The sequence below is a fragment of the Pleurodeles waltl genome, chromosome 10, assembly GCF_031143425.1.
Source record: "Pleurodeles waltl isolate 20211129_DDA chromosome 10, aPleWal1.hap1.20221129, whole genome shotgun sequence".
Classification (NCBI taxonomy): Eukaryota; Metazoa; Chordata; class Amphibia; order Caudata; family Salamandridae; genus Pleurodeles; species Pleurodeles waltl.
In genome coordinates this window covers 929,170,559-929,185,281 of record NC_090449.1, presented here as the reverse complement: position 1 = coordinate 929,185,281, position 14,723 = coordinate 929,170,559, and the positions used below count along the sequence as shown (strand labels likewise).

The 14,723-nt window shown below is 44.5% G+C and overlaps 1 protein-coding gene across 6 annotated transcripts in view; it reads right to left on the bottom strand.

The window, feature by feature from the left end:
• The window catches only part of SNX13 (sorting nexin 13), a 587,891-nt gene that overhangs the window by 156,566 nt on the left and 416,602 nt on the right, over positions 1–14,723 (bottom strand). For all 6 annotated transcript variants that reach the window (XM_069211703.1, XM_069211707.1, XM_069211702.1 and 3 more), the window contains exon 21: positions 11,558–11,665. In XM_069211703.1, the coding sequence (XP_069067804.1) occupies positions 11,558–11,665 (108 nt within the window). The remainder of the gene's footprint in view (positions 1–11,557; positions 11,666–14,723) is intronic.

The following is a 14,723-nucleotide window of genomic DNA, read 5'->3' as shown; positions in this document are numbered from 1 at the left end:
TGTTGATAAACAAGTGTTGTACTACTTACTGTCCCATCTGTGCCTCCTTGTTCATTTGGATGTCCACACAGTAGTGTTTTGTGAAGCTGTGTGGAGATGACCAGGTTGCTGCTGTGCAGATTTCATTGATGGGCACGTTTACTAAGAATGCAAGTGCTGTGTCCTTTTTCCTTGTTGAGTGTGCACTGGGGTGCACATGTAATGCTTTTCCTGCTCTGGAGTGACAGATTTGTATAGTTTCCATTATACATCTTGTGATTATTCCCTTGGTCACTAGTGATCCCTTGCCTGCTTTCACAAAGGAGACAAATAATTGGTTTCCCTTATGAAACCCATTTGTTTCCTGTAGGTACTACATTAATGACCTCCGCACCTCTGCATGTCCAGCCTGTGTCTTTGGCTCTTGAAAGAAAGCTGGCATATGTATGCACTGGCTGATGTGGAATGTAGGAACCGTGGATATGTTCTGAGGACCACTTTGTTCTTGTGGATTTACAGGTATGGTTAATTTATTGTCAGCGCTTGTAGCTCACTGACTGCGTAGGGATGTCATCACTATTAGAAAGGATGTTTTCAGGGTTAGGGACTTTAGATCAGTTTTGTGCATAGGTTTAAAAGGCTCTGTCATAAACTGTTACTATGCTGTATAGGTTCTGGATTGGGGTCGGAATCCCTCTTGGTGGTGCAATTCTCTTGGAACCTTCAAAGAATCTTTTCAGCACTGGAAGTGCGAAGAGACTGCTTCCTGCTGTACCTCTGGTATAAGCTACTACTGCTACTAGGTACCTTTAGCGATGTGTAGGTAAGCCCGCTGTGTAACAGGTGAGTGAGGTGCCCTTGCTTCCATCCTCCTGTTTTTCTACCCATGCATGTATCTGTTTCACTTTTCTGATAGCATTTTCTTGTGCTGGGTTTTCTGACCTCCCTAAGGATTTCCATCTTTCTGGGATGGAGCTGTAGGTGACTGAATTCTAGGTTTTCAGGAGACATACTGCTAGGTTAAGTATGTCTGGATCCAGACGGTACAGACTCCTGTTTTGCACTGATAGCAGATCCTGCTCTGCTTTATCTGGGATCGTGAGCTTTTTGGATATCCCCAGTAGGCCCGAGTACCAGGTCTGTCTGGCCTGTTGTACTGCTATGAGATTAAACTTGTCTTTGAATTGCTAACTTCCATATCTCCTGAGCTAGTTTAGCCAGAGTGAAGGACTTTGTCTCCTGTTTGTTGAGGTAGAACATGGTTGTTGTGTTGTCCGTTTGGATCAGTAGAGTCTGACCTATAACGTGTGCTTAGAAGGCCTTCAGGGCAAGAAAAACTGTCCATCACTGCATCCATGTTGTTCCATATTCCCCTGACCTTTAAGTTGCTTTTGTGTGCTCCCCAATTCTTGTGGGATGCGTCTCTCATTAAGGCCACTGTGGGGGCTGGCGTTCTGGATGGTCTCCCTATGTTCACATTTGTCAAGTTCCACCATTATATTTCCCTTTGCACCTTTACTGTGACAACTACTAGATCCTTTAAGCTTCCTGTAGCTTGTTACCATCCGTTGCAGATCCATTCCAGAATGGGGCACATTTGCAATCTCGCATGCGGTATGAGTGGAATACATGATGCCATCATGCCCATCAGCTTCATGAAGTTCCTCACTGCCAGAGACTGACATCTCTAGTAATGGAAAACTTGTTCTGCAATTGCCTCTGCTCTCTTCTGGACAGAATAGGCTTGTGCTGTCCTTGAGTTTATGGTCGCTCCCATGTACACTTTCACTTGTTCCGGCTGTAGTGAAAATATCTTTGGATTCATTGTGAACCTTAGGCATTGCAGTGCTGCAATCACTGTTTGCATGTTCGTGTGGCATTTTTCTCTTGAATATGCCTTTACTAGCCAGTTGTCTATGTATGGGTAGACATTGATTCCTTGTCTTCTTAGGTGGGCTGCTACTGCCGCTAGACACTTTTTGAATGCTTTAGTGCTGATTTTATGCCAAAGGGTAGCACCCTGAACTGGTAATGCACCTTGTCTGGAACAAATCTGAGATGTGTCTTGTGTCTTTGGTTACTAAGTACGTGCAGTTAGGTGTCCTTTAAACCTTGGGTTTCCCATATAATCTCCTTTCCTTAGAAGTGGCATTACTCCTTGCAGTATCACCTTGATGTGGTAAGTTTGTATGAACTAGTTTGGAAATCTGAGGTGTAGGACTGTTACTAGTGTTAATTCTTGTTTTAGCACCAGAAAGTATGGGGTGTAAATCCCACTGCCTCCCTTCACTGGGAGAACCCTTTCTATGGCTCTTTTTTGGAAGAGCTCTTTGATCTCCTTTCTGAGTTGCGTGATTTCCTATCCCTTGAAGTTTTTTGCTTCGGGGAATGTGTGGAGGTGTCTTGATGAGTTCTATGCAGTATCCAAGCCATATTATGTTTAACATCCAGTTGGCTGATGTAATTTTCCTCCACTCCCTGAGGAATCCCCCATATTTTGCCCCACAGAGGTGTTTCGTTGAGGGGCTGGGTGATGAAAGAGTCACTTGCCTGTTGATCCCCCCCAGCTGGGAAGTTGGCCTCTTCTCTCTTGTGTTCCCTCAAAAGGACTGCCTCGCTGAATGCTGTCACTGATGGGGTGGCGTTTGTTGCGAGGGTTGGTGCATGATACTTTGGGGCTGTTGTGGTTGCTGCCCCGGTGTCAATGCCGCCCTGTCTGTGGGCCTTCTGTTCACGGTTCTTCCTCTCCTAAAAGATCCTCTGTACTGGAGTGCCCCCATGAGCTTCACATGTAGTTTTCTTTTTTTTAAATCTGTTGTAGGGTTTCATCTACTGCCTGCCCAAACAGCGTGTCCCCTATGAAGGGCATGTTGATAAAACTGAGGCTTCTACCACTGTTTTGAATCCAGATACCCTAAGCCAGGTATGCCTCGTCAGTGTTGTACCAGTGCACAGCTGCCTATTGGCGGTGTTCTATTGCATCCAGGGCGGATTTAAGACAGGTTTTAGGAATATGATGCCTTCCTGGATCATGGTCTTGGCCCTCTTGCGGTACTCCTCAGGCAGGAGCTGCCTTAGGCCCTCTATCTCGTCCCATTGCTGGTGTCTGTAGCGGTTAAGGAGCACTTTGGAGTTTGCTTTCCTCCACTGCTTCTCTCTCTATCTTCCTGACCACTCTTGTTTCCCCTCTCTGGTGGTGGCCCCTTTGATGTGGGGGCATTGTTTCTTTTCCTTGTGGTGGAGACAATGATCGAGTCAGCAGGGACGTTGCTGTTTATATATTTGGGGTCCTGAGTGGAATGTTTGTTTTTCTTCTCCACTCAAGGTATATTGCTCTTCCTCTGGCCAGTTCACAGAAGGCCTCTTTCCCCCGGTCGAGGATGCTAAGGAGCATTGGTAGGTAGAAATTTGCCTTTTGTGAGGGAATCAATGTCTCTAGTAGGAAGTATGTTTCCTCCTTTTTCTCTTCTAACTACACCTGATGGGTGCATGCTGCCTTTTTGAGGAGGCTGTAGTAAAGGGATAGGTTATCGGGTTGTGAAAGTCTCAAGGGATAGGTGTCTACCCCTTCCCTGAGTTTGTAGAATGCTTCCTGTTCCTCTTCATGTGGCCCTGGGGTTGAGGGCCTTCTATGCCTAAGTGCTCGTCTTCTACCTCGGTGGCTGTCGATGGCCTTGTCAAGATGCAAAATTCCTTCAAGAAGTCTTGAAACTCCTCCTTTCTTTAAAGCAAGGCTGCCATTTCGGGCCTTGACTCTTTGTTTCTTTCGCTCAACCTCAAGGGCTTTTTGTTCGGCGTTGAGCAGTGGTGGTGTTCTCTGTTTTGATGGCAAGGGCTCTCCGGCCCCAGAGTACTTGCTCTTCTCACTCCCTCCCTCATGAGCAGATGTTTGCATCAATGTTCTTGTTGACGATTTGCCCCAATCGTTATCCTTTGGTTGGGACCCGTCTGGCTCTTTCTGCTTGTGCTGACCTCCAGTTATCAGCTCCTTCAACACAGAGGCTGTCTTTGAGTCCCAGGACTTAGCAGCCATGCCTTTCGGCAGCTTACATATTCTTAGTGGCTTCTTCTCAGCGTCCTTTGCTGCCTTCCTCGACGCTTGCCTCTTTTTGGCATCGGCTGCAGAGTCTTCAACGTCTGACTCCTCTCCTCGTGCTGGTTCAGCCCCCCTTGATGATCTCATCGCCGCTGGATAAGCAGAGTACTTTAAGAGATTCCTGCATCTTCTAAGCACTTCCCATGGTGTAGTGCTCGAGTCTACGATGAGGTTGTAACTTGATAGCTTTTATAACAAACTCAGTGCTGGCCTTGCAGTACTTTTCCGTGTGGTCCTATAGCAGACAAAGAACGTGGACTTTGTGGGGTTCTCTTTTGGTGAATTTGAGGTGACAGTTGGGACAGAACTTAAAAGGGGTATTTTCCATGACCCACTTCTGCCTCTTCCTATTTTATTCTCCAGCTGCGTGGTTCTTACAGAGGAGTTCCCCGTCAGATTCAAGAAGGATCCTCATCTATGCTCTTTAGATTTTCTCATGGTCTTTGTTTTTGTTTTTTGTTTTTTTTATGACTTTCCGACTTCTAGTCTCTTCTCTCTAATAGTCTTTGGAGCTCCTCCATCGTGATTCTAGACCCAAGGGTGGAAAAAAAAGAATCTGAAGATGGCAATCAGGCACAGGAGCTTCCAGGGCACCACCTGACGTCACACCAGGGATGGACTTTCCACAAACTGGTGGTTGACAATGACCATAACAAAAACAAAAAATGAAACGATAAATAAAAAAAGAAGAGCAAAGAAAAAAAAAATTCCCGACTCAACCACTAGATGGCGGAATAAAGCACAGCATGTAAATCCAGAAAAGGATTCTTGCTGCAAAAGTTAAGTTCTTAAACCTGTGTATAAAATGATCAGCAATCGGCACCAATCAACAAAGATTTTACATTCACTGATGTTTCAGGCCCTTTGTACAGCCCTTCCTCTTAACCTTTTTGACATCATGGTAATTGTATACCCTTTATATCCTTCTTCTTAACCTTTTTACAAACATAGTAATTTGATAGTATACTCATTAATAATTTTAACACTGATTGCAATTAAAGACGTGAAGGCAAGTCAGAGAACAAAGTTTAGTTTGCATTTGATGTGAATGAGGGTGGCTCAAACTTGGAATGAACAGGTCAAACCATGACATAATGTCTGTCAAGGTAAGACTTAATCTGGATGGTGATTGATGCAAAATTATTTGTGGCCTGGACTGAAGATTTCAAGGTGGTTGTGATAGTTTGGAAGGAAAATTATAACCAGACTTTTTAATCCTCTTGAGACGTGATACTAATTCAGCAGCCACTATTTCTAACTGGATACCGGCTTTAGGCTGATATGTGTGTACACTCAATTAAAAAAATGGCAAAGCACTTTTACACAAACCTAACTTTAGTGCAGTTCTTCGGGGTGGGTTTTACTGAACCCAGTATTTGGTTAGGATTTCTGCTGACAGCCATGTTGGTTTCAGAATCTTTTTAGTTTCTCAGTACCCAGGAGACTTCCTGAAGCTGACTCCTCCAGTGGGCTGTCTTCCCAAACAAGCATGTCAATAAATTCATGGAGGCCAGTCAGCCAATAATTATCCCAGGAAGCAGCTAGTCAAGAGACATGGAGGAACAATCTATTTTAGAGATCCTCTAAGAGATAGTAAACCGACCTCTTGCAGCCTGCATATAGACGTCATTAAATGTTCATGCTGATTCGCAAATGTTTGGGATTCATAAGTGGAAGAGCATTTAGATCCTAGTCCTATCCACGGAAAGTTTATCTATTGTTATAGGAGCTATATTATGATGCCATTCCTTTGCCTAGTGGCTTCTCCACTCCCCCATTCCTTTTGAGGTAAAACACAAAATGTCTGATAACAGCTGTGTGGCTAGGGAGCTTTTGCTTCCTCTCCAAATCCACATACCATTACAAAGTTCAGATCAATTAATTTCCAAGGCTTCCCAGCACAACCTTTTAACACTATCCCAAGGAATTACAGTCTTCCAGAAACACTACTCTGAAACGAACTAGGTGTCAATGCCTATACAGTTTTAAATAGAGTGTCAGTGAGCTGAGGTTAACTTCCTCCTTATTTCCTGGGGTATAGTGTATGTGTGCTTTAAGCTTGGGCTGCCTGATGTCCGTAAGCAATTTATTAGGTACAGTAAATACATCCCACACATATATAAGCAGAGGTCCAGGTCTTGAAAAATGTGCTGGACCATCCCGAACAGTAGTAGAGTGAGAATCATGTAGACCTCGACTTTAATCATTTCCCAACATCAAACACAATTGTTTTCCTGTCCTTTGCACACCACCATTTCTAGTAGGAAAATTTTGAACAAATGTGCTTTACATTCAATAGCTCAGGTTTTGTTAGTAAGGAGGTGGCCACACCGGCGAGCACTTTGGGTAAATACCAAAACAAATATGAGTGAGAGATAAAATTACATTCTTCCCTGCCTGCACCAGTGCATGAAGGTAAGGTTACGCTTCTGCTCAGGACTACGTTCTGAGAAATCAAAAATAATTTTGAAAGGAAGTAGAAGCAAGTTTAGGAAGACCACCAATAATGTGATGAGAAAGAACTAATGTCTGAAGAAGATGTTTCAGAGAAAAGGTGCGGTAATCAAAGTAGTTCTTAAAGCAAAATAAGAAGGTAAGACACCAGTAGGCAGAAGAGGGGACAGGTACAGATGAGGTGGAGCAAACACAAATTTAAAGAAGAGAAAAGCTGGTAAGGTTTCTTTGTGAACGATATGAGGGACCAGTAAAAAGACAGTGATCCAAGATGAAAGTGGAAGCATTTACAATGGCAAAGTAAATATGACGTAAGCACTGTGCACCTAATATAGGAAAGTGTAATAGTAGAAAGGACATATGCATATTCTGTATAATGAGGATTAAAAAACTGGGATGAGTAATTAAGGAGAAAAGGGGTGCCAATCAACTGCCTTGTCCAAATTATTGCACCTCCAGAAATTCACCTCTATCATAGGTGAATCAAACCAAGGAGTTCACAATATTGGATGGAAGTAAGGGATGGAAGGTATACAAGATAGTGAGGCCTTTGCAGTTCACACCACGTGACAGCTCTGGTTCGCAACAAGAACTATAAATTGGGAAGTAGCTTGACTTCTGTTTTTGGAAAAAAGAGCTATCTATTCTACTTCAAACCTTGGCGGGTGGCTGGTTCCTTCAGCAATTGCCGGGTAAGGTAAATGGTTCTGTATGCAATGTGTGGGTCTAACAGTACCAGTGTACAGCTAGAAAAGATGCAGGAAGAGAGTTGCAAGTTTAATCCTGGCGTGCAACTCGGATGGAGGTGCGCTTGAAACTCTTCAGATCATGGGTCTTATAAATGAATGTAAGATCCTACTGGTAAGGTACAGCTTTAGTAGCTTATAGGGCAAGAAACAATGAATAGGCATGTATAGCTTATTCAGAGTTTCAGTGTGTAGTTTGGGACAATGGAGTCGTACTTAGGCCCAAAGCATCACACGTTGACCTTGTGCAGGTATGAAATGAACATCTGTTCATGACAGCAGCAATGGGGCTTTAACCATGACTTCTTAAGTGGTTTTGTTCTACCTAGCACTGCAAAAATCGAAATAATCTGTCAAATGCTCTATGGATATCTGCTCCAGAATCACATCAAAAAATGCAGAAAAAAGGATTGATGTCAGGGCTTAACATGGCTCTGGTGATGTCTTCGTCAAAGTGGTACCCGATGTGAAGAAGGAGCAGCATGCCATCAACTACAACCGATGACCGATGGAAAAGTTGTGGACTTGGGAACACGTAAAAGTAAGGAATCTGCAGGTAGAAGTACCCATAACCATCAGAAAGAATGTTCCCAAAGGTAAGTAACTTCTTTTGATGGATACTCCTAACTGTACATTCATCACTTTTTGAATATATATCAAAGCAGCCCCCCTTAAAGGTGGTGGATCTGAGAAGTAGGCTTTGCATCACTAAGTCCTGCAGGACCGAGAGGGCTAAATTTTCCTCCCAGTCAAAGCAACAGTGTCTAGGGAAGGTGTGGGCAGAAGCCCACAATGCAATCTGGCAGGTGCCCTGCACTGAAACACTGCCACCCAAAGCCATTGTGACAGCCTTGACTCTAGGAGAAGGAGCCCAAAGGCCCTCAGGGTGATCCTCCTTGGCAAAGACAACACTAGTGGTCAGCTAAACCTGTGCCTTCTTGCCCAGGACTGCTCCTGATGTAAGACAGAAAGAACCTGAGAGCCAGAATTATAGGACCCAGTTCTAGAGGTTTTATGTCATGGCATCTGTCATCACTGTGTTCTCCAGATATGGAAGGGAGAAACGTCGGCTGCAGGACAGATTGGCATCCTTTTTCCAGGAGCTCCATGATTGATTGTGGCAAAACTGCCTTTAACGAGTCTTTGAGGTACAGGAATATGTATATCTCTTACTTGCAAAGGTGGTCCACAACCATTTACATCACATTTGTGAACACCTGGGGACAAATGGAGGCTGAAGGCAACATGTTGAATTGAAAGCATAACAACCACAACAGCAAAGCAGAGGACACACTGGTGGGACTGCAAGTGAGAAAGTAGCCTTTTTCTAGCATGGCTATTTTTGGCCTGCTTGTCAGTGTCTTTGACTGTCACTGGGATCCTGCTAGCAAAGGACCACCACTGCTTATGGTTTGTGGCCTACTTGTCAGTATGTTTCACTGTTTTTGTCAGTATGCTTGACTATGTCACTGGAGTCCTGCTAACCAGGACCCCAGTGCTTATGCTTTTTCTGTTCCCAAATTTGTCACTACATACTGGTAAGTCAGTATTTCACTCCAAATTGGCATACTAGTGCCCCCTTATAAGTCCCTAGTATATGGTACCTGGGGTACCCAAGGCATTGGGGTTCCAGGGTATCCCTATGGGCAGCAGCATTACTTTTTCCACCCATAGGGAGCCCATGCAAAGGCTTCTGCAGGACTGCCATTGCAGCCTGCATGAAATGGGCCATGCACCCTTTCACAGCAATTTTCATTGCACCAGGTCACTTATAAGTCACCTATATGTCTGCCTTTCCAACCCTGAAGGATTGGTGCAAAGTACCGGTGTGTGAGGGCACCCCTGCGCTAGTAGAGGTGCCCCCACGTAATCCAGGACCATTTTCTCAGACTTTGTGAGTGCGGGGACGTCATTTTACACGATCACTTGACACAGGTCAATACATATGTACATCTTTACAATGGTAACCACAAATATGGCCATGTAAGGTGTCTAACACCTGGGAATTGTATCCCAATACTGATTCCACTATTGGTTGCTCAATCCAATGCACTCTGGAGGCTCCACAGTGGACCACCAGTACTGCCATACCAGCCTTCTTAGGTTTTCCATGCAGCCCCAGCTGCTGCCACCTCACAGACAGGTTTCTGCCCTATTATTGCTTGAGCAGCTCAAGCCCACAAAGGCAGAACAAAGGATTTCTTTCAGGAGAGAGGTGTTACACCCTCTCCCTTTGGAAATAGGTGTTACAGACAAGGGAGAAGTAGTTGCCCAGAGCCTCTGGAAATGCCTTTAAGGGCACAGATGGTGTCATCCTTGCTTAATCCAGTCTACACCGGTTCAGGGATCCCCAGTCCCTGCTCTGGCACAAAACTGGACAAAGAAAAGGGGAGTGACCACTTTCCTGTCCATCACCACCCCAGGGGTGGTGCCCAGAACTTCTCCAGAGTGTCCCTGGGTTTTGCCATCTTGTATTCCAAGGTGGTGGGGCACTCTGGAAGCATCTGGGTGGCCAGTGCCAGCAGGTGATGTCAGAGCCCTTCCCTGATAGGTGCTTACTTGGTTAGGTGCCCAATCACCCTTTTAGGGCTATTTAGGGTCTCTCCTCTGGGTGTTTCTTCAGATTCAGATTGCAAGACTCCAGCAGGAATCCCCTGCATCCTTTACTTCATCTTCTAATGACTGTACCACAGCTGATCCCTCCAGGAACTCTGCAAACCGCAACAAAGAAGCAAAGATGATTTCTGCAACACTAACTTCAGCTCCTGTCAGCAACTGCAACAGTTTCCAGGTCGTGCATCCTCCAAGGACTGCCTGCACCAGAAGAACCGAAGGAATCTCCAGTGGAGTGACTGAGTCACTTCCCTGCTTCAGCAAGCACCTCTCTGCAGCGACGACCGGTGGCGTGGGTCCCCTCTCCAGATGACGATCGTGGATCCAGCAACACAGGTGGTCCCAAGGTCCAGCTCTCTAACTTTGGTGGAGGTAAAAGCTTGCTTCCCCACGCAAGACATTACCCTGTGCACTGCATGACTTGCAGTTGCCAAGGCTTGTGTGTGACTTTCCAAGAAGTTCTTAGGCCCCCAGCACTTCATTCTACAACGCACAGCTTCCTGAGTGGTTCTACGGCGGCATTGGGATCTCTTTGTGTCGTGCTGTGTGGGCCTCCATTTGCACCTTCTTTGTCCCCCTGCTGTGGGACTCATGTGCACGTTGCCTGGTCTTCTGAGAGCCCCCTCTGTCTCCCTCTCCTGGGCAGAGGCCACCAGGTCCCTCCTGGTTCCAGGTAGCGCCATCTTCCGCCAACTGTGAGTTTTGCGTGTGCCCATGGCTTGTTGGCGGAATCCAGCGACACAAACCAAACTGCAATCATCCATCCGGAGTAGGACATCTTCTGCACCAACCAGGAACCCGCATCGGTCTTCTTGGGTGCATAACTGACTCTGTCTTCTGACCGGTGGTTCTTCTTTTGCACCTTCACCCAGGTTAGCAGGGGCTCCTGTTCTCCCTGGACTCTTCAGTGCTTTTGGGACTTGGTCCCCTTCTTCCACGGGTCATCAGGTTCAGGAATCCATAATTGGTGTCTTGCAGTCTCTCCTGGTTCTTGCATAATCTTCTATCACGACTTGTTGTGTGTTTCAGGAAACTTACTGTGATTTACTCCTGTTTTCCTGGGCTCTGGGGTGGGTTCTATTACTTACCTTTGGTGTTTTCTTACACTCCCAGCGCCCCTCTACAAACTACACTTGCTGAGGTGGGGAACCGAATTTCGCATTCTACTATTTTAGTATATGGTTTGTGTTCCCCCTAGGCCCTTTGTGTAAAAACAACCCACTCACTGATTTCTATGGATTAAGACTCTTTTTACTTTAAATAGACATACCTTTACTTGTGTATGTTGGATTTTTGTAGTTTTGGTCTTGTTTGATTTAGATAAATATTGGCTAAACTGGTGTTCTGTCCCCCTTTTGTGGTGTTTTCACTGTGTTACTGTGTGTTGGTACAAATATTTTATACATTGCCTTTGAGATAAGCCTGACTGCTTATGACAAGCTACCAAGGGGGTGGTGAGCAGGGGGTATATCCTAGGTGTGTATCTCCCTTACCCTGACTAGAGTGAGGGACCCTGCTTGGACAGAGTGCAAACTAACTGCAAACCAGAGACCCCATTTCTAACAGTATTTAAGATAATTAGTAAATTGTTAGCATATAATTTGATTGTATGTACATACTGATAGGAAAAAAAAAATTTTGTGGAAAACTACTGAATTAATGCACCTACCTGTAAATATGAATTTAAATCTTTCTTTCTTTTTTCCAAAAATTCTCGATCCATGTTGTTAAATGTCTTTTTCCCAGGTAACTTTAATATACTGCCAAGGTTTTCAAACTGTAAAAACGTAAAAGAACATTTACTATGCTTAGTTGTTATACTTCTAACATCATCATGTTGTTTGACGTTTCTTTAAATATGTCCATACAAAAAGTACTGCAGCCATAGGGCAAATATGTAAAAGGATCTGTTGAGCTTTGACACAATCAGGTAAAAATGGCAAGTAATTATATAGCATCTTGTACAAATCCTTGAATCTTGTAGTTTATGCAGGTTTACATTTTCTGCAACTTTGTCACTTCCGAACATAGCATTTACAACTGAAGATTTGGTAGTGTAAAAGCTAGCCACTACAAAGTAAACCTAGGTTCATAAAACGCCAACCAGTCTCACTTTTGCCACACAACAATCCTTTGTGAGCTGCAGTAAATCATACCAACAGTTCCATTAACTTCAGCTTCACTTCTGCTGACATTTTTAAACAGTAAATTATCCTGCTAATGAATATAGCGAGAGGGTAATCTGTTTCAGGTAAAGATGCATAGCAGAATAATTTTATATTTCTAACTCTCCAGTTCTAGTTGGTTTAGAGAAGCACAGGGAGTATTCTTTCCAGCTAAAGGACCAGATACACCACTACTTCTAACTGTAGAATCACACTATTGTAAAATGGAAATGGATCATCTTTCCTACAGGTTCAAAAACAAAATGTACTATTGGTTAAAATGTATTCTAAAATGTTGGCAAGAAAGGGAAGGGATAGCGAAAGAGGGGTGAGCAGGGTCTGATTGCACTTTATTGATGCATCTGCTATAATTAATTAGCCAAGTTGGATTTAGTTGTATTGCTATTTCGACCCCGAACATATATACAGGTTTTGGTCCCTCCCATGAAGTGCGTACAGTTCCAACAGAGGCTTTATAACCCCATGAGAAGTACATATGGAAATGTAGGCAAATGAAGATTTGCATGCATAATTTTCCTCTACACTTACCTTATAGGCTCTAATTACTTAATTATAGCTATATGTATGTATCTTGGCCCTCCTCTAGTAAGGCAGATGATTTAGCCTAACCCCATTACTATGGAGATGTAAATTCAGTGCTTAATTTGTGCTTGTTGTTTCCAGTGCTGAGCACCGGCACTTATTTTTCAGGACCGGTGCTTAGTCTTCTGCGTCAAGCATTTACTGCAAGCTTCTAACCACAGAATCCTCACCTTGAGAATAGATATCAAAGAAGTACCACCCTAGGTAGTGGGTCTGTGGAATGGCTCAGACAAGGAAATCCTGCAGGACAGAACAGATGAAGTGTCCATCCTGTGTGACCTGGTTATCCAGGTAGTAATGCTTTGTGAAAGTGTGAAGGGACGCCCATGCAGCTGCCTGGCATTTGTTCGTAGCTAACGCAATGAGCGCTAGTGCAGTCTGAGCAGCTTTTGCTCTTGTGGAATGACCATGCAATCCCCCTTGGGGACTGTTCTTTAGCCAGTCCACAGCAGATCTTAGCTCCAGAGAAACCAATGAATAGTTCATCATCCCGTTGTTATTTTCTGGTCCGGTCATTATAGAGACTAGGGACCTTCTTACAATTTAGACAGTGTGCCAGTTCTTCCTCCCTGGAGGGATGGGGCACAGCATAAAACCTCAGCAAGTAATGGAATGCCCTATAAGGAAGCGAGTGACAACCTTAGGCAGGAATACCGCTTTTTTTCTGGAGGACTAGTTTCCCTGGGAAGAAGGAAGTGTATGGCTGTGCTACAGAAAACGACTGAAGCTTGTTGTCTCGCCTCAGAGATGTAATGGTAATGAGGAAAACCGTCTTGATGGTTGGGAGATGGAGGAGGCACCTGTGCACTGGCTTGGAAGTAGTGACCATTAGGAAATTGAGGGCCAAGTTAAGGTCCCACTGCAGTATGACCAAAGGTGTTGGTGTGAAGAGATGGTTCAGCCCCTTCAAAAAAAAAAAAAGTATCACAACCGGTGATTTGAAAAGGGAGGGCTGATCTGGCAAATGTAAGATGCAGTGAGAGCTTAAAGATATCCTTCAATGTCACCAAAGCAAGGCTAGCTGGATTGAAAAAAGGCAGAAGATTGGAACATCAGACAACTTTGAGGGGAAGGTTGGAATATTTTGAGAGGAACACAAAACAAAATTCTTCCAGCATCCTGCATAAACAGTTTTGGGAGATGGATGCCTGGGTGCCAAGAGGACACCAACCATTTGAGGAGGCAGAACAAAGGTCAGTAACTAATGCTGTTGAATCTCTAAGGAAGGTGGTGTAGGTTGTGCAAGAGTGGGTGCAGGTCCCCCTCTTGCTGATCAGACACAATGGTCTCCCGAATAGGCAGTTGGTTTTGGAGGACAGGTGCTCATGGCCAGAAGCCTGGGTAGAAAACTATTTTCATCTATATCACAAAGAGTGTGATGGTTCAAAAGTCAGTTAGCTCCTATCATAGGACAGGTCAAACATCCTACAGGAGTCTCTCTAAGAGAATAGAGGAGGCACCTCACTTCATTTGATGGCATGCTTAATAACAGGTGCTTCCTCATCACTTTAGGTAAGTACTATCATGATAGACACAACCAAATGGAATTTGGGAGCTTGTGATTAAAGGCCAGATGTAGGAAACTAGCAAATAGCGACTTGCAATTTGCGAGTCTGTGCGACTCACAAATTGCAAGTCGCAATTTGCTATGATGTCCCAGACACCTTCTGCGAGTCGCTATGGGGTCGCAAAGACCCACCTCATTAATATTAATGAGGTGGGTCGCAATTTGCGCCCCTATAGCGACTCTGGGCACTCACGGGGATGGAAGCCTGCTGGGAACAGCAGACCTCCATGTCCGTGACTGCTTTTAAATAAAGCAGTTTTTTTTTTCCCAAGTGTAGCCCGTTTTCCTTAAAGGAAAACGAGCTGCACTTAGAAAAAAAAAACGAAACCATTGGACCACTGCCTGCTCTGAAAAAATAATTTTGGGTCCAGTCACAAAGGGGAAGGGGTCCCATGGAGACCCCTTCCCTTTTGCGAGTGGGTTACCATCCACTTCAAGTGGATGGTAACTGCAACTCCATTTGCGACCGCGTACGCGGTCGCAAATGGAATTGCATACCA